The sequence below is a fragment of the Entelurus aequoreus genome, linkage group LG16, assembly GCF_033978785.1.
Source record: "Entelurus aequoreus isolate RoL-2023_Sb linkage group LG16, RoL_Eaeq_v1.1, whole genome shotgun sequence".
Lineage (NCBI taxonomy): Eukaryota > Metazoa > Chordata > Actinopteri > Syngnathiformes > Syngnathidae > Entelurus > Entelurus aequoreus.
In genome coordinates this window covers 7,618,642-7,644,626 of record NC_084746.1, presented here as the reverse complement: position 1 = coordinate 7,644,626, position 25,985 = coordinate 7,618,642, and the positions used below count along the sequence as shown (strand labels likewise).

Genomic DNA, 25,985 nt, shown 5'->3' with positions numbered 1-25,985 from the left:
CTGCTGACATATGCAGTAACATAGTAGTGTTGTCCTGATACCAATATGTTTGTACCTGTACCAGTACCAAAATTATTTCGATACTTTTTAGTACTTTTCTAAATAAAGGGGACCACAAAAAATTGCATTATTGGCATTATTTTAACAAAAAAAATCTTAGGGTACATTAAACATATGTTTCTTATTGCAAGTTTGTCCTTAAATAAAATAGTGAACATACAAGACAACTTGTCTTTTATTAGTAAGTAAGCAAACAAAGGCTCCTAATTTAGTTGCTTACGTAGGCATTAACATATTGTGTCATTTTCCATTCTATTATTTTGTCAAAATTATTAAGGACAAGCGGTAGAAAATGAATTATTAATCTACTTGCTCATTTACTGTTAATATCTGCTTACTTTGTCTTTTAACATGTTCTATCTACACTTCTGTTAAAATGTATTAATCACTTATACTTCTGTTGTTTGGATACTTTACATTAGTTTTTGATGATACCACAAATTTGGGTATCGATCCGATACCAAGTCGTTACAGGATCATACATTGGTCACATTCAAAGTCCAGGGACATATATCCTGAGTTTATAAACATAAAATACATTTTTAAAAAACGAAAGAAGATGTTGTGATGCCCAAAAATATCTACGGAATCACAGTAGTATCGACTAGATACGCTACTGTACTTGGTATCATTACAGTGAATGTTAGCTGTAGATCCACCAATGGCGTTTGTTTACAGTGAGCTACGGTGTGTAGTGAAGCATGTTTAGCTATTCCTCGTCCTGCAGGGATGATACTTGTAAGAAACATACTTTATTTGTCGCCATGGAGACGAGGATTAGTGATTTAGAAGTAGCTAAAACACTGCAAACTGGGGCTGGACTTTAGCCGCTAGCTAGCTAGCCATGTCTTAAAGCAGGGGTCACCAACCTTTTTGAAACCAAGAGCTACTTCTTGGGTACTGATTAATGCGAAGGGCTACCAGTTTGATACACACTTAAATAAAATGCCAGAAATAGCCAATTTGCTCGATTTACCTTTAACTTTATGTTATTATTAATAATTAATGATATTTACACTTAATTGAATGGTTTAAAAGAGGAGAAAACACGAAAAAAAATGACAATTACATTTTTAAACATAGTTTATCTTCAATTTCGACTCTTTAAAATTCAAAATTCAAAGAGAAAAACTAGCTAATTCGAATCTTTTTGAAAAAAATAAAAAAAAATAATTTATTGAATATCATTAGTAATTTTTCCTGATTAAGATTAATTTTAGAATTTTGATAACATGTTTTAAATAGGTTAAAATCCAATCTGCACGTTGTTAGAATATATAACAAATTGGACCAAGCTATATTTCTAACAAATACAAATCATTATTTCTTCTAGATTTTCCAGAACAAAAATTTTAAAAGAAATTCAAAAGACTTTGAAATAAGATTTAAATTTGATTCTACAGATTTTCTAGCTTTGCCAGAATATTTTTTTTGAATTTTAATCATAATAAGTTTGAAGAAATATTTCACAAATATTCTTCGTCAAAAAAACAGAAGCTAAAATGAAAAATTTAATTAAAATGTATTTATTATTCTTTACAATAAAAAAGATACATTTACTTGAACATCGATATAAATTGTCAGGAAAGAAGAGGAAGGAATTTAAAAGGTAAAAAGGTATATGTGTTTAAAAATCCTAAAATCATTTTTAAGGTTGTATTTTTTCTCTAAAATTGTCTTTCTGAAAGTTATAAGAAGCAAAGTAAAAAAAATAATGAATTTATTTAAACAAGTGAAGACCAAGTCTTTCAAATATTTTCTTGGATTTTCAAATTCTATTTGAGTTTTGTCTCTCTTAGAATTAAAAATGTCGAGCAAAGCGAGACCATCTTGCTAGTAAATAAATACAATTTAAAAAATAGAGGCAGCTCACTGGTAAGTGCTGCTATTTGAGCTATTTTTAGAACAGGCCAGCGGGCGACTCATCTGGTCCATACGGGCTACCTGGTGCCCGCGGGCACCGCGTTGGTGACCCCTGTCTTAAAGCATCTCTTCCTTATAAGTTCACCTTTATCGTTAGTGTTTAAGCCTAAATGCGTCCGTTCTGCCTTTTCTGTCTACACACTGTGTCTGCTTGTAAGTACTCCGTGATTGTGCGCTGCCGAACATGCTCGGCTGTAACTAACGAGTTGCATACTGGAAAAGATGGTGTTTAGTTAAGCATGGCAGGTAGCGTTGAGTTAAGCTAAACATGGCCGTCCAAATTTTGTAATGCATTAAGGCTTGAATAGTTCATTTTAGCATAAAGACTGGGATTTCTGTGTTTACCTCGACATGGAGAGTTGAAGCATTACGTTTAACTCAGCATAAATATAGCTAGTGCTAAGATTAGCTTAGCTTTCGAACAGAATGGAAGAAACGTGCATATTCCTCTAAAGTACAAATAAAAAGACAAAATAATGGTGTGGTTTTACAGTATTGCGGGCCAATACCGTCTTGCCCGACCAACTTTAGAACATTATCAATCTTGTCCGGTGACAACTTAAGTAGCTCCCGAACGTTCCACAGCAGGAAAAAGCAGCCAGGAAGGAAGCAATAATCTTCGTCATACCTCAAAGACTTGGTCATCCAGGATTCTGGTGCCGAAGACGGTGATTCCCTCTGTGTTGATGGCGGCCTGCTGGCCTCGGCCCAACGGCTTGGTGACCTTCCTCTTACAGTCCACGATCATGGTGATGCTCTGCTTCTCCACGCTGATAGCAACACGATGCCACCTGACCAACACACCAACAACATTGATATAGACAGTTTAGTGTTTTGTCCCGATATCAAAATTATTTTGATACTTTTCGGTACTTTTCTAAATAAAGGGGACCACAAAAAATTGCATTATTGGCTTTATTTTAACAAAAAATCTTAAGGTACATTAAACATATGTTTCTTATTGCAAGTTTGTCCTTAAATAAAATAGTGAACATACAAGACGACTTGTCTTTTAGTAGTAAGTAAACAAACAAAGGCTCCTAATTTAGCTGCTGACATATGCAGTAACATATTGTGTCATTTATCATTCTATTATTTTGTCAACATTATTAAGCACAAGTGGTAGAAAATTAATTATTAATCTACTTGTTCATTTACTGTTAATATCTGCTTACTTTCTCTTTTAACTGTTCTATTTACACTTCTGTTAAAATGTAATAATCAGTAATGCCTGGTTCACACCAACGGCGCTTGCCGCCAGCGGCGAGCAAAGCGCCGTCATTTTTGTCAATTTTTCCACGAATATCCCGATCTCTGAAGTAATTTTATGCTTTGATACGCTCTGATACGCTCTGATACGAATTCGTTGCCGCTTTGTTACCGTTCCTCCCGCTTTGATACGCTTTAAATCACGCTTTGATACGTATTATTACGCTTTATTGAACTTTATTACGCTTTGATGCAATCCTGACGCTTTAAATCAGGCTCTGACACGATTATCAAGCTCTGTTGTGCATTGTTACAACAAAAATAAGAAAAAAATGTGAAAAACTCAGTATACTGTTTTCCACACATTTTTTATATTCATTTATTTTTTCAATTTCTATTTTTTTCTCCATTATGTTATGTTTTATATATTCATTTCTTTTATTTTTGTCATCTTAATAAATATCTATCTTTCATTTCTTATGCTAGTTGAAAATAATAAAAGGCAATTATCCACACATTTTTTATATTCATTTATTTTTTCAATTTCTCTTTTTTCCGTTATATTATGATTTATATCTTCATTTATTTTATTTTTGTCATCTTAATAAATATCTATCTTTCATTTATTATGCTAGTTGAAGATAATAAAGGCAATTATCCACACATTTTTTATATTCATTTATTTTTTCAATTTCTCTTTTTTTTCCGTTATATTATGTTTTATATCTTCATTTATTGTATTTTTGTCATCTTAATAAATATCTATCTTTCATTTATTATGCTAGTTGAAGATAATAAAAGGCAATTATCCACACATTTTTTATATTCATTTATTTTTTCAATTTCTCTTTTTTTTCCGTTATATTATGTTTTATATCTTAATTTCTTTTATTTTTGTCATCTTAATAAATATCTATCTTTCATTTCTTATGCTAGTTGAAAATAATAAAAGGCAATTATCCACACATTTTTTATATTCATTTATTTTTTCAATTTCTCTTTTTTCCCCCGTTATATTATGTTTTATATCTTCATTTCTTTTATTTTTGTCATCTTAATAAATATCTATCTTTCATTTCTTATGCTAGTTGAAAATAATAAAAGGCATTTCTATTTGTAGGGGTCCGCGCTTTGAACCAAGATCTGTTAAGCTTTCCTACGCTTTTAGTCAAGTTTTGCTGAGCTTTGTCACACTTTTTCACGCTTTCATACGCTCTCGACGCTTTATTCCATTCTTGACAGAGCGCAGAATTTTTTAAAACCGTTTAAAAATTGTTGGCGAACTTGCCGCATGTCCCGCTTCACTACAAGCTTTCCCACGATCCATTAGGACCCTCACGCTTTAATCAGGCTTTGTTACGCTATAACGCCGCTTTGCGTGCCGCTTTGCGTGCCGCTTTGCGTGCCGCTTTAAAGCGCCGTCAAAGCGCCGTTTGTGTGAACCTAGCATAAAGGAGTAATCAGAGCAAAGGGTGGCTAATTTGAAGAACCTAGAATATAAAACATGTTTTCAGTTATTTCACACATAACTCCACATGTTTTCATTCATAGCTTTGATGCCTTCAGTGACAATCTACAATGTAAATAGTCATGACAATAAAGAAATGAATGAGGAGAAGGTGTGTCCAAACTTTTGGCCTGTACTGTGTACGGCAATGGTTCTCAAATGGGGGTACTTGAAGGTATGCCAAGGGGTACGTGAGATTTTTTTAAAAATGTCTGTCAAAAAGAACTGTGAAAAGTAATGCAATATTCAGTGTTGACAGCTAGATTTTTTGTGGACATGTTCCATACATATTGATGTTAAAGATTTCTTTTTTTGTGAAGAAATGTTTAGAATTAAGTTCATGAATCCAGATGGATCTCTATTACAATCCCCAAAGAGGGCACTTTAAGTTGATGATTACTTCTATGTGTAGAAATCTTTATTTATAATTGAATCACTTGTTTATTTTTCAACAAGTTTTTAGTTATTTTTATACCTTTTTTTCCAAATAGTTCAAGAAAGACCACAACAAATGAGCAATATTTTGCACTGTTATACAATTTAATAAATCCGAAACTGATGACATAGTGCTGTATTTTACTTCTTTATCTCTTTTTTTCAACCAATAATGCTTTGAGCTGATTAGGGGGTACTTGAATTAAAAAAAATGTTCACAGGGAGTACATCACTGAAAAAAGGTTGAGAACCACTGGTATATAGATAGATAGATAGATAGATAGTACTTTATTGATTCCTTCAGGAGAGTTCCCTCAGGATTTTTTTTATTTTTATTTTTATTTTTTATTTTTATGGTACGCTTTCAAATGCATCACGATCTCGCCCGGCCCGTCTGTCAATTTTCAAAAGCCAATGTGGCCCCTGAGCCAAAACGTTTGCCCACCCCTGGTCTAGATTCAGGTCATTTTTAATAGTAGGACATTGGGCCTGGTGCCGAGTGCTTTTCTGGTTCTGTTTTGTGTTCAAAAATAAGTTGTATTGATTGATTGATTGAGACTTTTATTAGTAGGTTGCACAGTGAAGTACATATTCCGTACAATTGACTACTAAATGGTAACACCCGAATAAGTTTTTCAACTTGTTTAAGTCGGGGTCCACTTAAATTGATATAGATCGTAGAAATTAGTGTTGGGAGCCTCCGCCTTACATCTTGGTGACATTATGAAAGATGTGTCATCAAGTTAAAATCACCTTCTTTTTACACTTATAAGGTGGTCAAGAATGTAATATGGCGACTTGGCCCGTAAACAGGTTTTGCCAAGTATAAAAATTAGCTGACATTTTTTAACATTTCTAAATGTGTCCACTGGATGTCGCAATAGCAATTATTCGTATTCTCTGCCGCAGGAGTGCGCATGACTTCAGAGGGGGCGGAGCTATGTGCCCGGTTAAGATAGAGGACTGGGGACACATTATCTGGGCGCACATAAATGTGCTGAAACAACATGTATCCCCTTCCAACTTCATGTGTGATTAATGACATGAGTCCAAAATCTCAAGTTTTGTTGTAGATGATGCAACATATGTACAGAATAAACCACATGATGTCAGTACATCAGTTGAGGAAAATGAGTAAATTACATTAATAACATGCTGTCATTTGATTTTTGATATCAGTTATTACATCTTCTGATGGATTAAAATTAGGGATGTCCGATAATATCGGACGGCCGATAAACGCTTTAAAATGTGATATCGGAAATTATCGGTATCGGTTTCAAAAAGTAAAATGTATGACTTTTTAAAACGCCGCTGTGTACACGGACGTAGGGAGGAGTACAGAGCGCCAATAAACCTTAAAGGCACTGCCTTTGCGTGCCGGCCCAGTCACGTAATATCTACGGCTTTTCACACACACACAAGTGAATGCATGACATACTTGGTCAACAGCCATACAGGTCACACTGAGGGTGGCCGTATAAACAACTTGAACACTGTTGCAAATATGCGCCACACTGTGAACCCACACCAAACAAGAATGACAAACACATTTCGGGAGAACATCCGCACCGTAACACAACATAAACACAACAGAAAAAATAACCAGAACCCCTTGCAGCACTAACTCTTCCGGGACGCCACAATATACACCCCCCGCTACCCCCTAAACCCCGCCACCCCAACCCCGCCCACCTCAACCTCCTCATGCTCTCGCAGGGAGAGCATGTCCCAAATTCCAAGCTGCTGTTTTGAGGCATGTTAAAAAAAAAAAATGCACTTTGTGACTTCAATAATAAATATGGCAGTGCCATGTTGGCATTTTTTCCTATAATTTAAATTGATTTATTTTGGAGAACCTTGTTACATTGTTTAATGCATCCAGCGGGGCATCACAACAAAATTAGGCACAATAATGTGTTAAATCCACGACTGTATATATCGGTATCGGTTCAGTGTTTCCCACACATTCATTTATTTGTGGCGGCCCGCCACGAAATAATTACGTCCGCCACAAATTTAAAAAAAATAAAAAATATATATATATATTTTTAATTTTTAATTTTTTTGTCCTGTCCAGCTTTTTAGGCAAATCATATAGTTGATGTAGATGCCCATATATGCTGTTCAGATTTACTTTACAAAAGAGAAGTGTAGGATACTTCTCTTGTTGCCTTATTTGTATTTGACCACTACTGTTTTCTGTTTATTTGTTACTGACTGTGGCAGGACACCTCTGCCTCTGTTTCACTTTATGTTGCTGGTAAATAATATGGTTGTAGTAGTAGGCTAAAGTTAAATTATTTAGTATGCACTAATTAAAGGGGCAGAGCTTTAAGAGACATTTTAGCTTTTATATTTTATAAGATATATTTTTTGTAAGAACCACAATTAATAAATATATTTCAGTGAATAACTTATTGTTCAAATCTGTATTTAAATATGTACATAAAGTGTTGTAATTATATTGTAAAATAGATGGATGGATGGATGGATGGACGTTTAAAACAAAACTGTTACTATTAATTAGTAAGTATACATTTTTTGAGCTTTTTTAGAGAAAATCATATCATTGTAGTAAATTATGCAAATTACTCGATGATGTCATGGTGACCACGCCCATAGCCACGCCTCCAATGCCACAGGTATCTTGACAGTTTATGGGAAACACTGCGGTTGATATCGGAATCTGTAATTAAGAGTTGGACAATATCGGAATATCAGATATCGGCAAAAAAGCCATTATCGGACATCTCTAATTGTTGGAATTCTTTGCTTAATCCATTCCATAATTTAATTCCACATACTGATATACTAAAGGTCTTAAGTGTTATGTGGGCTCTGTACCGAGGATGTCGTTGTGGCTTGTACAGCCCTTTGAGACACTTGTGATTTAGGGCTATATAAATAAACATTGATTGATTGATTGATTGACATGTGCATACAAATGTTTTAAATTACATTTTTCTCTAAGATTATATTTCTCCTCTTTTTTTTTGAGAAGAATTGTATATTCTTGGGTAGCAGGTTATAGTTTGCTTCGTGCAAATTCACTAGGTCGTGGAATTTCAGTATTTTTGATTCAATAAATAAAGGGTTTGTATGTTCTCCATATCCAACATTATGGATTATTAGGGTCCGCATGTACCCTGTATAAAGGACTCCCACAGGGAGTCCTTTATACAGGTACAAAGGAACCTATTGAATTTGTAAGGTTTTATTATTCTTTCTTTCTTCTTCCACACCGTTACGCACTACTTTGCCACCCTTAACATGCTTCAAAACTCACCAAATTTTATACACACATACAAAAACTGTGACAGCACACTTTAGTAAAAAAACCAAACCCCAAAAATCAAAACTCTAGCGCCCCCTAGGAAAAAAACAAAAACAAACTGCCTGTAACTCCCACTAGGAATGTCGTAGAGACATGAAACAAAAACTTGTATGTAGATCTCACTTAGACCTACAATTCCTAATTTCACATCCTCGGGCAAAAACCAACAAGAAGTTGGCAATTTCCCCTTCAAGACAAAATTGTACTAAAAACACACATTTTTGCCTCTTTGAGCTGTAATTTGACCCCCTTAAAATACGTCAAAACTCACCAAACTTCTCACACACATCGGGACTGGTGGAAATTGCCATCTAAAAAAAACCGAACCCCAAAACTCAAAATTGTGCTCTAGCGCAATTTTTGAATAAAACCGAGACAAAACTGCTTTTTAGAGGAAAACTCAGACAAAACGGCACGTAACTTCCGGTAGGAACGTCTTAGAGACATGAAACAAATACCTCTATGTAGGTCTCACCTAGACTGACATCCTTCAGCAAAAATCAACAGGAAGTTTGCTATCCCTCCTTCAAAACAAAATGTTTGTTAAAACCGGTCACCAAACATCAAACATTATCTCCTCCGAGCGCGTTTGTCGTTTCGGCTTCAAACTGCTACAGGAGAGGGATTGAACCCTTCTGATTAAAAGTTGACGACGGCGTTTTATTTAGTGCTACCGTTTTGATTTTACGTGCCTTCAAAGACCCGCAGCACTAAAGTTGCTCCGCTGCTGTTAATGACAACGTGAAATGGAATTATTTCTTTTTTGTCCTCAAAATTCTACACACAATACCCAATGTGAAATGCAATTGTTTCTTTTTGTCCTCAAAATTCTACACACAACACCCTATAATGACAATGTGAAATGGAATTAGGACCACTAAAGCTGCTCCGCTGCTGTGATTTTACGCGCCTTCAAAGAAAACAACCACTGTGCCGCAGCACCTAGGAAAAAAACACGGACACAACTTCCTCTAACTCCCAGTACGAATATCGTAGAGACACGAAACAAAAACCTCTATGTAGGTCTCACTCAGGACTACCACTGGACACAAGTATTGGGACACCTAGGACTAGGGATGATGTTTGATAAGAAATTATCGAGTTCGAGTCTATTATCGAATCCTCTTATCGATTCTCTTATCGAGTCCAGATAGGTTGTTGTATATGGAAAAAAACACACAATATTTGGTTTAACAAAAGCTCACTTTTATTATATAAGAAAACAATTTAATCTAATAAATAAATACATATTGACTGTTACCCCCCTAAAAAAATAAAATAAAATAAATAAACATTGACTGTTGTTACCCAAAGTATATTAAGTGGGATTTTTCAGAAAAACAAATATATACAGTAACACAAAAACAACCTGTCTCTGTGATCACTATAGGTGTATAAATAATAATATAGTGTTAAATAAAATCAGTCCCTTGGGCACAAAACTGGAAATAATACAGCTCTCCAAAAAGTGCAATTCTGCTGCTATTTGACATAACTGTTTATGATGCTTTGACATTTTTGCACTTTAAAGAAAGAAAGAAAATTCTATGAAGAGAAAAGTTGTTTGCAAATGTGGTTACAATGCTAAAAAATGAAAAGTTAAAGCTAAAAAAAGAAATACACTTTATTGAGTTAACATTATTTCTTTATAGGGGGAACGATGTTATGAGCTAGGGCAGGGGTCGGCAACCCAAAATGTTGAAAGAGCCATATTGGACCAAAAAAACAAAAACAAATCTGTCTGGAGCCGCAAAAAATCAAAAGCCATATTACATGTGTCATGAGATATAAATTTAATTAAGAGGACTTAAAGGAAACTAAATGAGCTCAAATATAGCTACAAATTAGGCATAATGATGCAATATGTACATATAGCTAGCCTAAATAGCATGTTAGCATCGATTAGCTTGCAGTCATGCAGTGACCAAATATGTCTGATTAGCACTTCACACAAGTCAATAACATCAACAAAACTCACCTTTGTGCACTCATGTACAACGTTAAAAGTGTGGTGGACAAAATGAGACAGAAAAAGAAGTGGCATAAAACACGTCCTAGAAAGTCGGAGAAAGTTATGCATGTAAACAGACTATACGGTGAGTTCAAGGACCGCCAAAATAAGTAGGACAAAACGGCGCTCGCCAAATACTTGAATCAGTGAAGCATATTTAATATAAACAGTGTGATTTATAACAATTACGGAGGTTTGTGTCATGTTTGTCCTCCTACAGAAACCATACTAAAACAAAAAAATAGATTTTTTTTCCCCTCATCTTTTTCCATTCTTCATACATTTTTGAAAAATCTCCAGACAGCCACTAGGGCGGCGCTAAAGAGCCGCATTCGGCTCTAGAGCCGCGGGTTGCCGTCCCCCGAGCTAGGGAATATAACAACTACACTACCCAGCATGCAACGGGAGTGACGAGCATGCGCGGTAGCCCCGAAAAGTGTTGTTGCATGTCGTCACCCGTGAAAGTAAACGTCAAGAACTCAGCCAACACGCCTCGTCTGCATTATTTATAATTAGACAGACAACAAACATACAGTGTGAAAAACAAAAGTTAAAAAAGGGAGATATGTTGTATATATATGTATGTGCTGCGGTTGCTTTAAGAACGTTGCGACAGCTGCCGTAAAGGTGGTGCGTTGCTAGCCTGGTTGCTTTGTTTCCGGTTGGTCGTAAAAGTGTTCTTCATGAGTTTGTACCCTGCTCAAATCTCTCAGTAAAGTTATTCATTGGATTATACCTTTTGTTTTGAACTTTATTACACCTTGGAGCGCTTTTTCCCGTCCATTGTTTTCCTGCTTTCGCTATCTGCGCCTAATGACTGAGCTACGTGACTGATTTATTGTGATGTCACACGGAGCATTTCTGGTCGGGACGGGATTCGAATAAAGAACCAACTCTTTTCTTTACTATAGTGGTCTCGATAACGGGTACCGGTTCTCAAAAAGGGATTCGAGTCCGAGGACTCGGTTATTTTCTTATCGAACAACCGGAAAACCGGTTTCGAGTATCATCCCTACCTAGGGCTAGCACCAGCCAAAATGCGGACCCGACCAACACTGCTTGCAGCTTTAATTCTAACTGATCCTTTTTTGTTACGCCATTACAAAAAAAAAAAAAAGAGTATCTTCCTGAATTGCTCTGTGAAAATGGGATGTCGACCAGATTGTATGCAATGTTTATGTAGCTCGTCGGCAGCCATAGCAGCATAATTGGCGACGCTTCCCAATGATTTCTGGGGTTATTTTCCACCAGCGTGTGACTCCATTGACTTTTTAATGGCTGTGCAAGCATGTGCTGATTGTAAATTCTCAGCCTTGCGCCGCCAAGTTCACTTGACAGCATCAGATGTGACACATTTGAAAAGAAGTTTGTGCAAAGTGATGGAGATGAGTGACCGGCCAGGACCACCCACAGCCAGCTGGGGCGGGGGGGAGGTGACTTACTTGCCGTCGGCCAGGTTGATGGAGCGGAACAAGGGGTACTCCTCGGGGGCCGGCTTGCCGTGCTGGTCCTCGTACAGGAAGATGGGGGCGCGGCCCACCTCCACGCCCAGCTGCTGGACGCCCTGCTTGTTGTAGAGGGACAGCAGGAAAGACTGGAGGCCGGCTTTGGGCTTGATGGTGAACAGGATGGAGAAGTCCTCTGGAAAAACTCCCCCTGGAGGTGTGAAAACCACAGTGCATGAGAGTCAATGACATTGAAATCCTGTGGGAAAAAAATGCCATTTAAGTCATCCAGCCATCCATTTTCTACCGCTTGTCCCTTTTGGGGTCATGGGGGGGGGGGGGGGGTTGCTGGAGCCTATCTCGGCTGCATTTGCGCGGAAGGCGGGGTACGCCCTGGACAAGTCGCCACCTCATCGCAGCCATGACTTGAGTAAGTCTCGTAAGACTTCAGTTCAGCGAGCATCAAAGCAAATGTTTTGATTTATTTTTATTTTTTTTGTCATTTTGTTGCGAGCGTTGTCACCTCTTATCAAAGGTAAGACACGGTCTTACACGATCGGTAGGTTGTGAGTAGAGATGATAAATGCGTTAAAATTTAATATCGGAAAATATCGGTATCGGTTTTTTATTATCAGTATCGTTTTTTTTTTAAATTTTATTATTATTTTTTTATTATTAAATCCACATAAAAAACACAAGATACACTTAAAATTAGTGCACCAACCCAAAAAACCTCCCTCCCCCATTTACACTCATTCACACTCATTCACACAAAAGGGTTGTTTCTTTCTGTTATTAATATTCTGGTTCCTACATTATATATCAATATATATCAATACAGTCTGCAAGGGATACAGTCCGTAAGCACACATGATTGTGCGTGCTGCTGGTCCACTAATAGTACTAACCTTTAACAGTTAATTTTACAAATTTTCATTCATTACTAGTTTCTATGTAACTGTTTTTATATTGTTTTACTTTCTTTTTTATTCAAGAAAATGTTTTTAATTTATTCATCTTATTTTATTTTATTCATTTTTAAAAAAAAGTACCTTATCTTCACCATACCTGGTTGTCCAAATTAGGCATAATAATGTGTTATTTCCACGACTGTATATATCGGTTGATATCGGTATCGGTTGATATCGGTATCGGTAATTAAAGAGTTGGACAATATCGGCATATCGGATATCGGCAAAAAGCCATTATCGGACATCCCTAGTTGTGAGTTCAAACCCCGGCCGGGTCATACCAAAGACTATAAAAATGGTACCCTTTACCTCCCTGCTTGGCACTCAGCATCAAGGGTTGGAATTGGGGGTTAAATCACCCAAAAAATGATTCCCGGGCACGGCCACAGCTGCTGCTCGCTGCTCCCCTCACCTCCCAGGGGGTGATCAAGGGTGATGGGTCAAATGCACACTTTAACTTTTTAACTTGTATCTAAATCATCATCGTCAAGTATAAAGTAAAAGTACCAATGATTGTCACACACACTCTAGGTGTGGCAAAATTATTCTCAGAATTTGACCCATCACCCTTGATCACCCCCTGGGAGGTGAGGGGAGCAGTGAGCAGCGGCGGTGGCCGCGCCCGGGGAATCATTTTTTGGTGATTTAACCCCCAATTCCAACCCTTGATGCTGAGTGCCAAGCAGGGAGGTAATGGGTCCCATTTTTTATAGTCTTTGGTTTGAACTCACATAGTTTTGAACATCTAAATTGTCAGAATAATTGTATCTAAGTTCAATCAATCAATCAATCAATCAATGTTTATTTATATAGCCCTAAATCACAAGTGTCTCAAAGGGCTGTACAAGCCACAACGACATCCTCGGTACAGAGCCCACATACGGGTTAAAGTTACCACGAAACTTTGTGTTACATTGAGTTCAGCTCGCAAAAGCTGTCTTTGATCTTACCAAACAAAAGGCTTGTAAAAACTCCACTGCGTAGGATGGGGAGTGACATGAGGGTTCTGTTTCTTTGATGTATCGTAATCCACAGACAGTTTTTGTCTTGACCCGAGATCTACAAAGCGGAGAGAAAGCAGGACCTTCCCAAGCTCCAGGCACCTTTTCTTTGAACTGTTTTTACGACCTTTTCTTTGAACTGTCTTGCAACCAAAGGCGATGGCTGTTTACGACCCCCCCTCCCTTAGAAACAGCTGTTGCCATGTAATCAGGGAAAGTCCAAATAAAAGAGGAGGCGTACAATCTTGGTGGAGACTGTACAAGAGTACCCCAGACGTTTCTCCTCAATTGAGCCAAATTTAACTATGGTCCTCTGTTTAATTCCTTTCTTCTTTGTCTGTTTAATAGATGTCATCAGTGTTTGAACCTGACATAATGTAGACTATAAAAATGGGACCCATTACCTCCCTGTTTGGCACTCAGCATCAAGGGTTGGAATTGGGGGTTAAATCACCCAAAAAAAAAAATCATTCCTGAGCGTGGCCACCGCTGCTGCTCACTGCTCCCCTCACCTCCCAGGGGGTGGAACAAGGGGATGGGTCAAATTCAGAGGGTAATTTCACCACACCTAGTGTGTGTGTGACTATCAGTGGTACTTTAACTTAACTTCTTTTTACACGACAGTTAACAACGTTAAAATGATACCTTGAACACATTGCCTGTGCAATTAGGGTTACATGATGGCTACAGTTTGACCTTGGAAACAGATCATTTCCACTCTCTCCAATTGAGGAAAAACTATCTTATTAGCTCTGGCTAATTCCGAATTTTTTCCAAAATACTGCTACATGTTATATTTTTAACAAGCGCAGAACGTTACGTTTCGGATTTACTAAACTAACGGCTAACTCCTCTAATGTACAAAAACTTCACAGTCATCCATAACTATATATTCTTTTAGGTCTTTTTAGGGTTTTTTTTACACTTGCATGATAGTCCATCATGTTATAGTTTGACATAGAAGATGTTGATGATGGCCACAGTTTAACCCTGAAGAGATTATCATTTATTTTGTTTGGCAAATTAGAAAAACATATTTTAAGTTCAAGCAATTCACAATTTTTTTTCCGAAATATCACCACATGTTATCTTCATAAAAAAGTGATGGAACGTGGATTACTTTTTTGAAGGCTAGGCAAGCGGTTTTCAGTCTTTGTGGTAAGGCACTGGCTAAATATTCTAAATGTCAGGACAATTTCGAGTCGAAAAATGTTCCAGTAGAAGCTGTCGTCAAGCAGCAAATCTCTTCTGACCTCAGTTCAGCGAGCATTTAAAGATTAAATCTGCAGGTTTTTGATTTTTCTTTGGCTTTTTGTGTGTGCATCAAATAAGCATGTTACTTGTCATCAAAGGTAGTTTTTTTACGTTTCCCAGCCGTTCACTTTTTTTTAAACACTTGATGGCCTTTCGCACATCAAATCACCTATCCATCATTATGTTTACGGTAGTTTTCTTCTTTTTACACTTATTTAATGGTTAATAATACTAAATTTGTACTTAAAACATTGTGCATTTAAGAAACATTTTATAATGGGAACAGAATATTTATCATTTCTATCGTTTAAAGTTAAAGTACCAATGATTGTCACGCACACACTCGGTGTGGCGAAATTATTCTCTGCATTTGACCCATCACCCTTGTTCACCCCCTGGGAGGTGAGGGGAGCAGTGAGCAGCAGCGGTGGCCGCGCCCAGGAATAATTTTTGGTGATTCAACCCCCAATTCCAACCCTTGATGCTGAGTGCCAAGCAGGGAGGTAATGGGTCCCATTTTTATAGTCTTTGGTATGACTCGGCCGGGGTTTGAACTCACAACCTACCGATCTCAGGGCGGATCCTATGGGGGAAAAATGGCTTTCTAGTATCAGACAACCAAAAACAAGCACATTTTGCTAAATCTTACAGAATTAACAGTATTTGCAAAACAAAGCGTTTTGAGTTAAATTCCATGAATGCATTAAACAATGTAACAAGGTTTTCCAAAATAAATCAACTCAAGTTATGAAAAAAAATGCCAACATGGCACTGCCATATTTATTATTGAAGTCACAAAGTGCATTATTTTTTTTAACATGCCTCAAAACAGCAGCTTGGAATTCGGGACATGCTCTCCCTGAGAGAGCATGAGGAGGTTGAGGTGGGCGGGGTTGGGGGGCGGGGTAGGGGGTAGCGGGGGGTGTATATTGTAGCGTCCCGGAAGAGGTAGTGCTGCAAGGGGTTCTGGGTATTTGTTCTGTTGTGTTTATGTTGTGTTACGGTGCGGATGTTCTCCCGAAATGTGTTTGTCATTCTTGTTTGGTGTGGGTTCACAGTGTGGCGCATATTTGTAACAGTGTTAAAGTTGTTTATACGGCCACCCTCAGTGTGACCTGTATGGCTGTTGACCAAGTATGCATTGCATTCACTTGTGTGTGTGAAAAGCCGTAGATATTATGTGATTGGGCCGGCACGCAAAGGCAGTGCCTTTAAGGCACGCCCCCAATATTGTTGTCTGGGTGGAAATCGGGAGAAATTTGGGGGAATGGTTTCCCCGGGAGATTCTCGGGAGGGGAACTGAAATTCGGGAGTCTCCCGGGAAAATCGGGAGGGTTGGCAAGTATGACTGGGAGACGCAACTGCTCTGTACTTCTCCCTACGTCCGTGTATCACGGCGTTTTAAAAAGTCATACATTTTACTTTTTGAAACTGATACCGATAATTTCCGATATTATATTTTAAAGCCTTTATCGGCCGATAAAATCGGCGGTCCAATATTATCGGACATCTCATAATATCTACGGCTTTTCACACACACAGGTGAATGCAATTCATACTTGGTCAACAGCCATACAGGTCACACTGAGGGTGACCGTATAAACAACTTTAACACTGTTACAAATATGTGCCACACTGTGAACCCACACCGAACAAGAATGACAAACACATTTCGAGAGAACATCCGCACCGTAACACAACATAAACACAACAGAACAAATACCCAGAACCCCTTGCAGCACTGTCTTCCGGGACGCTACAATATACACCCCCTCTCCCCCCAACCCCGCCCACCTCAACCTCCTCATGCTCTCTTGGGGAGAGCATGTCCCAAATTCCAAGCTGCTGTTTTGAGGCATGTTAAAAAAAATAATGCACTTTGTGACTTCAATAATAAATATGGCAGTGCCATGTTGGCATTTCTTTCCATAACTTGAGTTGATTTATTTTGTAAAACCTTGTTACATTGTTTAATGCATCCAGCGGGGCATCACAACAAAAATTAGGCATAATAATGTGTTAATTCCACGACTGTATATATCGGTATCGGTTGATATCGGAATCGGTAATTAAGAGTTGGACAATATCGGAATATCGGCAAAAAAGCCATTATCGGACATCTCTACCTAAAAGAGTTTACATGTTGTGTTTTTTGTTCAATCCCAGAAAGACTGTGGTTTAAAGTTTAATCCTGGCTTTGTAGATACTGAGACGAAGTAAGCTCACGGTGTTTTTGAAGCTGCACCAATTAACTGGGAATTTTCAACAAACTTGGAAGTGTTTTGTCCAGAGGATTATTTGTGATTTGTACGTTTTCAGGATGCGCTTGTTCTATTTTTGGTCAAAGTACAACAAAGAAAACAACCCGGAGTTGTCTTTATTTTTAAATTGTCATGCCATGTGTGGAGGGGGGGGCGTGGCCTGCGGACCTGCAGCGAAGCGGGGTGTGCCAGGACCGGCTTTGAGATCAGCGACAGGTGCAGGTCCGCAGGCCACGCCCCCCCTCCACACCATGATTTGACGTTTCCGGCCCACTTGGGAATAGATTTTCCTCCGTGCGGCCCCTTGAGCTAAAGTTACTTTGACACCACCCTGCTTAGGTTTACATCAGGGGTCACCAACCTTTTTGAAACCAAGAGCTACTTCTTGGGTACTGATTAATGCGAAGGGCTACCAGTTTGATACACACTTAAATAAATTGACAGAAATAGCCAATTTGCTCAATTTACCTTTAACTCTATGTTATTATTAATAATTAATGATATTTACACTTAATTGAACGGTTTAAAAGAGGTGAAAACACGAAAAAAATGACAATTAAATTTTGAAACATAGTTTATCTTCAATTTCGAATCTTTAAAATTCTAAATTCAACCGAAAAAAAGAAGACAAAAACTTTAAAAAATAATTTATGGAACATCATTAGTAATTTTTCCTGATTAAGATTAATTTTAGAATTTTGATGACATGTTTTAAATAGGTTAAAATCCAATCTACACTTTGTTAGAATATATAACAAATTGGACCAAGCTATATTTCTAACAAAGACAAATCATTATTTCTTCTAGATTTTCCAGAACAAAATTTTTAAAATAAATTCAAAAGACTTTGAAATAAGATTGAAATTTGATTCTACAGATTTTCTAGATTTGCCAGAATAATTTTTTTGAATTTTAATCATAATAAGTTTGAAGAAATATTTCACAAATATTATTCGTCGAAAAAACAGAAGCTAAAATGAACAATTAAATTACAATTTATTTATTATTCTTTACAATAATAAAAAAAAAACATTTACTTGAACATTGATTTAAATTGTCAGGAAAGAAGAGGAAGGAATTTAAAAGGTAAAAAGGTATATGTGTTTAAAAATCCTAAAATCATTTTTAAGGTTGTATTTTTTCTCTAAATTTGTCTTTCTGAAAGTTATAAGAAGCAAAGTAAAAAAAATAATGAATTTATTTAAACAAGCTAAGACCAAGTCTTTAAAATATTTTCTTGGATTTTCAAATTCTATTTGAGTTTTGTCTCTCTTAGAATTAAAAATGTCGGGCAAAGCGAGACCAGCTTGCTAGTAAATAAATAAAATTTAAAAAATAGAGGCAGCTCACTGGTAAGTGCTGCTATTTGAGCTATTTTTAGAACAGGCCGGCGGGCTACTCATCTGGTCCTTACGGGCTACCAGGTGCCCGCGGGCACCGTGTTGGTGACCCCTGTTTTACATCCTAATTTAAAAATGGCTATATTATAAAAAAAAAATTAGCACCTACAGCACAGTTAGGGACAAGCTAACTTTGTAACAGATTTCCCGACTTTTCATAACGATAGATTGAAGCGTGGCGACCGGATTTCTCTCTGGCGCATTTTTTTAATTGATTGAAACTTGTATTAGTATATTGCACAGTACAGTACATATTCCGTACAATTGACCACTAAATGGAAACACCCGAATACGTTTTTCAACTTGTTTAAGTCGGGGTCCACGTTACAATTCATGGTACAAAGAGTGTTCAGAAGGAATACGTGGTGGCTTTCGAGGGATTCTTGATCCCTGCTCATGTTTACATTTCAGTTTCGGTCCTAAGTTAGGAAAAAAAAATGGCTCTTGAAGTGTAGTACTGTACAAATAATGGCTGCCTTCTGTGTCTAATAAAAAACGAGGCAGACAGAGTCAAAAGCGATGCGTGCCAAGAACAAGGATGGCAGCAATTACACTTCATTATTGACATTGGCACGGGAATTGTCCTTAATTGGACACAATACAGCCCCAGCTCCTGTTCTTTCTCACTAGGGCGAAACGGGACATTTACCTGGGAATAGCTGCTTGGTCGGAGCGCTGATCTGAGCCGTCTTGCTCACTCGGTAGGCGATGTCGGGCTTGGAGCCTCTCCTCATGGGGCAGAAGCCGGGCGTCTTCTTCACGCCTTGAGGGGAGCTCTTGAAGCCCAGAACCTTCAACACGTCCACAGGCTCGGCTGTGGCAAAGAGAAAACATTTGTGATGTTAAAACTCTGGGATGCTCTTTTTTTCTTCAGCTAAAATTGTGTGTAATGATCACAAATGTCTGAAATTTAGTAATGCACGAATAAAGGACTAAGCTAGTCGACATCAAAATATATTCAAACCCCCCCTGGTGGATGTGGGCGGTATAATGTCCGCTTTTATTTTGCTTAGTTTCTTTAACCCATGACACAAATCCCCCCCCCCCAAAAATTGTGTGTGAATGTCACAAATGTCTGAAATTTAGTAATGCATGAATAAAGGACTAGGCTAGTCGACATCAACATATATTCAAACCCCCCCTGGTGGCCGTGGGTGGTATAATGTCTGCTTTTATTTTGCTTAGTTTCTTTAACCGATGATGCAAATCTCCCCCCCAAAAATTGTGTGTAAATGTCACAAATGTCTGAAATTTAGTAATGCACGAATAAAGGACGAGGCTAGTCGACATCAAAATATATTCAAACCCCCCCTGGTGGCTGTGGGCGGTATAATGTCCGCTTTTATTTTGCTTAGTTTCTTTAACCCATGATGCAAATCTCCCCAAAAAATTGTGTGTAAATGTCACAAATGTCAGAAATTTAGTAATGCACGAATAAAGGCCTAGGCTAGTCGACATAAAAATATAGTCAAACCCCCCTGGTGGCTGTGGGCGGTATAATGTCCACTTTTATTTTGCTTATTTTCTTTAACCCATGACGCAAATCTCCCCCCCAAAAATTGTGTGTGAATGTCACAAATGTCTAAAATTTAGTAATGCACGAATAAAGGACTGTGCTCGTCGACATCAAAATATATTCAAACCCCCCCTGGTGGCTGTGGGCGGTATAATGTCCGCTTTTATTTTGCTTAGTTTCTTTAACCCATGACGCAAATCCCCCCCAAAAATTGTGTGTGAATGTCACAAATGTCTGAAATTTAGTAATGCATGAATAAAGGACTAGGCTAGTCGACATCAAAATATATTCAACCCCCCCCTGGTGGCTGTGGGTGGTATAATGTCCGCTTTTATTTGGCTTAGTTTCTTTAACCCATGATGCAAATCTCCCCAAAAAATTGTGTGTAAATGTCACAAATGTCAGAAATTTAGTAATGCACGAATAAAGGACTAGGCTAGTCGACATAAAAATATACTCAAACCCCCCTGGTGGCTGTGGGCGGTATAATGTCCACTTCTTTTTTGCTTAGTTTCTTTAACCCATGACGCAAATCCCCCCCCCCAAACAATTGTGTGTGAATGTCACAAATGTCTGAAATTTAGTAATGCACGAATAAAGGACTGTGCTCGTCGACATCAAAATATATTCAAACCCCCCCTGGTGGCTGTGGGCGGTATAGAGTCCGCTTTTATTTTGCTTAGTTTCTTTAACCCATGACGCAAATCTCCCCCCCCCTAAAAAATTGTGTGTGAATGTCACAAATGTCTGAAATTTAGTAACGCACGAATAAAGGACTAGGCTAGTCAACATCAAAATATATTCAAACCCCCCTGGTGGCTGTGGGCGGTATAATGTCTGCTTTTATTTTGCTTATTTTCTTTAACCCATGATGCAAATCTCCCCAAAAAATTGTGTGTATATGTCACAAATGTCAGAAATTTAGTAATGCACGAATAAAGGACTAGGCTAGTCGACATAAAAATATACTCAAACCCCCCTGGTGGCTGTGGGCGGTATAATGTCCGCTTTTATTTTGCTTAGTTTCTATAACCCATGACGCAAATCTCCCCCCCAAAAATTGTGTGTAAATGTCACAAATGTCTGAAATTTAGTAATGCAGGAATAAAGGACGAGGCTAGTCGACATCAAAATATATTCAAACCCCCCTGGTGGCTGTGGGCGGTATAATGTCCGCTTTTATTTTGCTTAGTTTCTTTAACCAATGACGCAAATCTCCCCCCCCCAAAAAAATTGTGTGTAAATGTCACAAATGTCTGAAATTTAGTAATGCACGATTAAAGGACTTTTTTTCCCTTCAATTACCAAACCCAAAACCAGCGAAGTTGGCACGTTGTGTAATTCGTAAATAAAAACAAAATACAATAATTTGCTAATCCTTTTCAACATATATTCAATCAAACTGCAAAGACAAGATATTTAATGTTCGAACTGAGAAACTTTTTTTTGTTGTTGCAAATAATCATTAACTTAGAATTTAATGGCAGCAAAACGTTGAAAAAAAGTTGGCACAGGGGCATTTTTACCACTGTGTTACATGGCCTTTCCTTTTAACAACACTCAGTAAACGTTTGGGAACTGAGGCGACCAATTTTTGAAGCTTTTCAGGTGGAATTATTTCCCATTCTTGCTTGATGTACAGCTTAAGTTGTTGAACGGGGTCTCCGTTCTGGTCAGTCTAGTACCCGCTCTCTTTTACTATGAAGCCACGCTGTTGTAACACGTGGCTTGGCATTGTCTTGCTGAAATAAGCAGGGGCGGCCATGATAACATTGCTTGGATTGCAACATATGTTGCCCCAAAACCTGTATGTACCTTTCAGCATTAATGGTGCCTTCACAGATGTGTAAGTTACCCATGTCTTGGGCACTAATACACCCCCATACCATCACAGATGCTGGCTTTTCAACTTTGTTCCGATAACAATCCGGATGGTTCTTTTCCTCTTTGGTCCGGAAGACACAACGTCCACAGTTTCCAAAAACAATTTGAAATGTGGATTGGTCAGACAACAGAACACTTTTCCACTTTGCATCAGTCCATCTTAGATGAGCTCGGGCCCAGCGAAGCCGGCAGTGTTTCTGGGTGTTGTTGATAAATGGCTGTCACTTTGCATAGTGGAGTTTTAACTTGCACTTACAGATGTAGCGACGAACTATAGTTACTGACAGTGTTTTTTTGAAGTGTTCCTGAGCCCATGTGGTGATATCCTTTTTGATGCAGTGCCGCCTGATGGGTCGAAGGTCTGTAATATCATTGCTTACGTGCAGTGATTTCTCCAGATTCTCTGAACCCTTTGATGATATTACGGACCGTAGATGGTGAAATCCCTAAATTCCTTGCAATAGCTGGTTGAGAAAGGTTTTTCTTAAACTGTTCAACAATTTGCTCACGCATTTGTTGACAAAGTGGTGACCCTCGCCCCATCCTTGTTTGTGAATGACTTAGCATTTCATGGAAGCTGCTTTTATACCCAATCATGGCGCCCACCTGTTCCCAATTAGCCTGTTCACCTGTGGGATGTTCCAAATAAGTGTTTGATGAGCATTCCTCAACTTTCTCAGTCTTATTTGCCACTTTTGCCAAACATGTTGCAGGCATCAAATTCCAAATGAGCTAATATTTGAAAAAAATAACAAAGTTTTCCAATTCGAACGTTAAATATCTTGTCTTTGAAGTCTTTTTAATTGAATGTAGGTTCAAAAGGATTTGCAAATTATTGTATTCTGTTTTTATTTACCATTTACACAACATGCCAACTTCACTGGTTTTGGGTTTTCTTGAAAAAAAAGGTCTCACAAGTGTCTAGATATGTTATAAATATGTTATTTTGTGAACTTTATGAGATAAGAACATACCCGTACATTTACGCCCAAAAATTCAGTTTTTGCCAGTGTGTCTACAAATGTCACTCTTCTGTACTGCGCTCAACTTATATAAAACACGGCTTTATAGCCTTGTTTTTGCTATTAATGAGGCTTCACACACGATCATCAGACGTTTTGATCTTTTCTTAACTGTCCCTGATTGTTTAATAAAAAGGGATTTTAAGTCTAATTCAATTTCTTTTTAATTTGCCAGAAACAAAATCTATTAATTACTGCTTGCAATCGCACATTAATTTGGCTTGTTAGAGAGACTTCTACCAGCAGTCACATGACCCTGTTTCACCAATCAAACAGAGCCTGTCAGTCACATGACCTCAATCAAATTACACACTGTAAAAAGTGATATGATGTCAGATTAAGCAGTGGAACTCGTCCATGTTTTCTTTAGTGTTGTCCCGATACCAATATTTTGGTACCGGTACCAACATTTTTTCGATACTTTTCTAAATAAAGGGGACCACAAAAAATTGCATTATTGGCTTTATTTGAACAGAAAATTTTAGGGTACATTAAACATATGTTTCTTATTACAAGTTTGTCCTTAAATAAAATAGTAAACATACAACACAACTTGTCTTTTATTAGTAAGTAAACAAACAAAGGCTCCTAATTTAGTCTGCTGACGTATGCAGTAACATATTGTGTCATTTATCATTCTATTATTTTGTCAACATTATGAGGGACAAACTGTAAAAAAGGATTATTAATCCACTTGTTCAATTACTGTTAATATCCACTTACTTTCTCTTTTAACATGTTCTATCTACACTTCTGTTCAAATGTAACAATCACTTATTCTTCTCTTCTTTGATACTTTACATTAGTTTTGGATGATACCACAAATTTAGGTATCAATCCGATATCAAGTCGTTACAGGATCATACATTGGTCATATTCAAAGTCCTCATGTGTCCAGGGACATATTTCCTGAGTTTATAAACATAATATAAATAAAAGAAGATGTTTTGATGCCAAAAAATATTGACGCAATCATAGTAGTATCAACTAGATACGCTCCTGTACTTGGTATCATTACAGTTTATGTCAGGTGTCGATCCACCAATGGCGTTTGTTTACATTGTGACGCCGGTGAGCTACGGTGTGTAGTGAAGCATGTTTAGCTATTCCTCGTCCTGCAGGGATGATACTTGTAAGAAACTCACTTTATTTGTCGGAGACGAGGATTAGTAATTTAGAAGTAGCTAAAACACTGCCGACTGGGGCTGGACTTTAGCCGCTAGCTGACTCGCCATGTCTTAAAGCACCTCTTCCGGTGGGCGTTTCAGTGTTATACCTTCACCTTTATCGTTAGTTTTTAAGCCAAAATGCGTCCGTTCTCCCTTTTCTGTCTACACACTGTGTCTGCTTGTAAGTACTCGGTGATGGTGTGCCGCCGAACATGCTCCTCTGCTCGTAAACCGTGACGACGACCCATTCACCCATTCACACACACATTCACAAACTGATGGCGAAAGCTGCCATGCAAGGCCCTAACCACGACCCATCAGGAGCAAGGGTGACGTGTCTTGCTCAAGGACACAACGGATGTGACAAGGTTGGTAGAAGGCGTCATTATCCGTGGTCCGGATCATGTTTTGTTATGTCCTGTTAGTTTTGGACTCCATAAGTTCCTGTTTTTGTGCACCCTTGTTTGTTTTAGTTACCATTGTTATGTATTACTTCCACCTGTCTCTGATTAGTGTTCGCCCGCTCACCTGCTACCCGAGCACTAATCAAAGGCATTATTTAAGCCTGCCTTTGCCGGTCAGTCGGCCTGGCTTCATTGTGTGCTTCACGCAACCTACTAGTAAGTCTTGTTTGTTCCATGCCATAGTTTATGCTAAGTGTTCGCTTCATGCCTTGTATACGTAAGTCTTGTTTATTTCATGGCACAGTTTTGTGAGGTTCCATGTCCATAGTTCCATGTTTCCTGCGCTAAGTTTAGCCTTTGTTTTGTAAATTGGATGATTTATCAAGATTAAATCATGTTCCTACCTGCAAGTCCTGTTCTGAGTCGTCCGTTTGCATCCCGGGAGAAATAACCGCGCAGTAAGCTGCAACCCCGCCGTGACAGAAGGTGGGGATTGAACCAGGAACCCTCAGGTTACCGGCATGGCCACTCTCCCAACCGCGCCACGCCGTCCCCGTACAAAGTACGTATTGGGATGACTACTTTGTACTTTAACTTGAGACTGAAGTAACAGTACTTATACTTGAGTACCATTTTTTGGCTCCTCTACCCACCTCTGCGGGGCACCCAGCGAGCGAGTCGTATGCACGGGAAATAATGTAAAATGAAACAACCAATCACGTTGCCATCCAGTCGAGAGTTTATGTTTTTTTTTACAATGCCGAGCCGACATGGCATACGCTGGCGCCTCGACACAAGCGCTTAATTCAAGTTTCATATTTCCTGTTGCTGCTGGTCACTTTTCGCAACGCTACAATTATTCGAGCATGAAAAAGGGCGAAAATCACCACTTCTTTTTTGTTTCTACGTCAGACCGCATTCCTGACGCTTGTCCTTAAGCTCCGTCTCTGCTATTTCCTGTCACGTGACGCCTTACAGTGATAACAAGGAAACGGGGGCCGGCTAATGGCGTTTGTTTTGATTCAAAAAGTGTTGACACAAAAGAGGGAGGACTGAACGATATAACATGCACTGTGCCTTTTGAACAGATGTTTGCTTTCACCCTCCACTTCACTGCACCCACTTCTGGACCGCTTTTGATCGGGCTTGCAACTTTAACTATAGACGAGAACGAGA

The 25,985-nt window shown here is 38.2% G+C and overlaps 1 protein-coding gene across 1 annotated transcript in view; it reads right to left on the bottom strand.

Annotated features, from left to right (window-relative positions):
* The window catches only part of LOC133631559 (collagen alpha-1(XI) chain-like), a 188,299-nt gene that overhangs the window by 144,789 nt on the left and 17,525 nt on the right, over nt 1-25,985 (bottom strand). The window contains exons 2-4 of the mRNA XM_062023875.1: nt 19,464-19,628; nt 11,925-12,138; nt 2,612-2,774 (exon numbers count right to left, since the gene is read on the bottom strand). Coding sequence (XP_061879859.1) covers nt 2,612-2,774; nt 11,925-12,138; nt 19,464-19,628 — 542 coding nt within the window. The remainder of the gene's footprint in view (nt 1-2,611; nt 2,775-11,924; nt 12,139-19,463; nt 19,629-25,985) is intronic.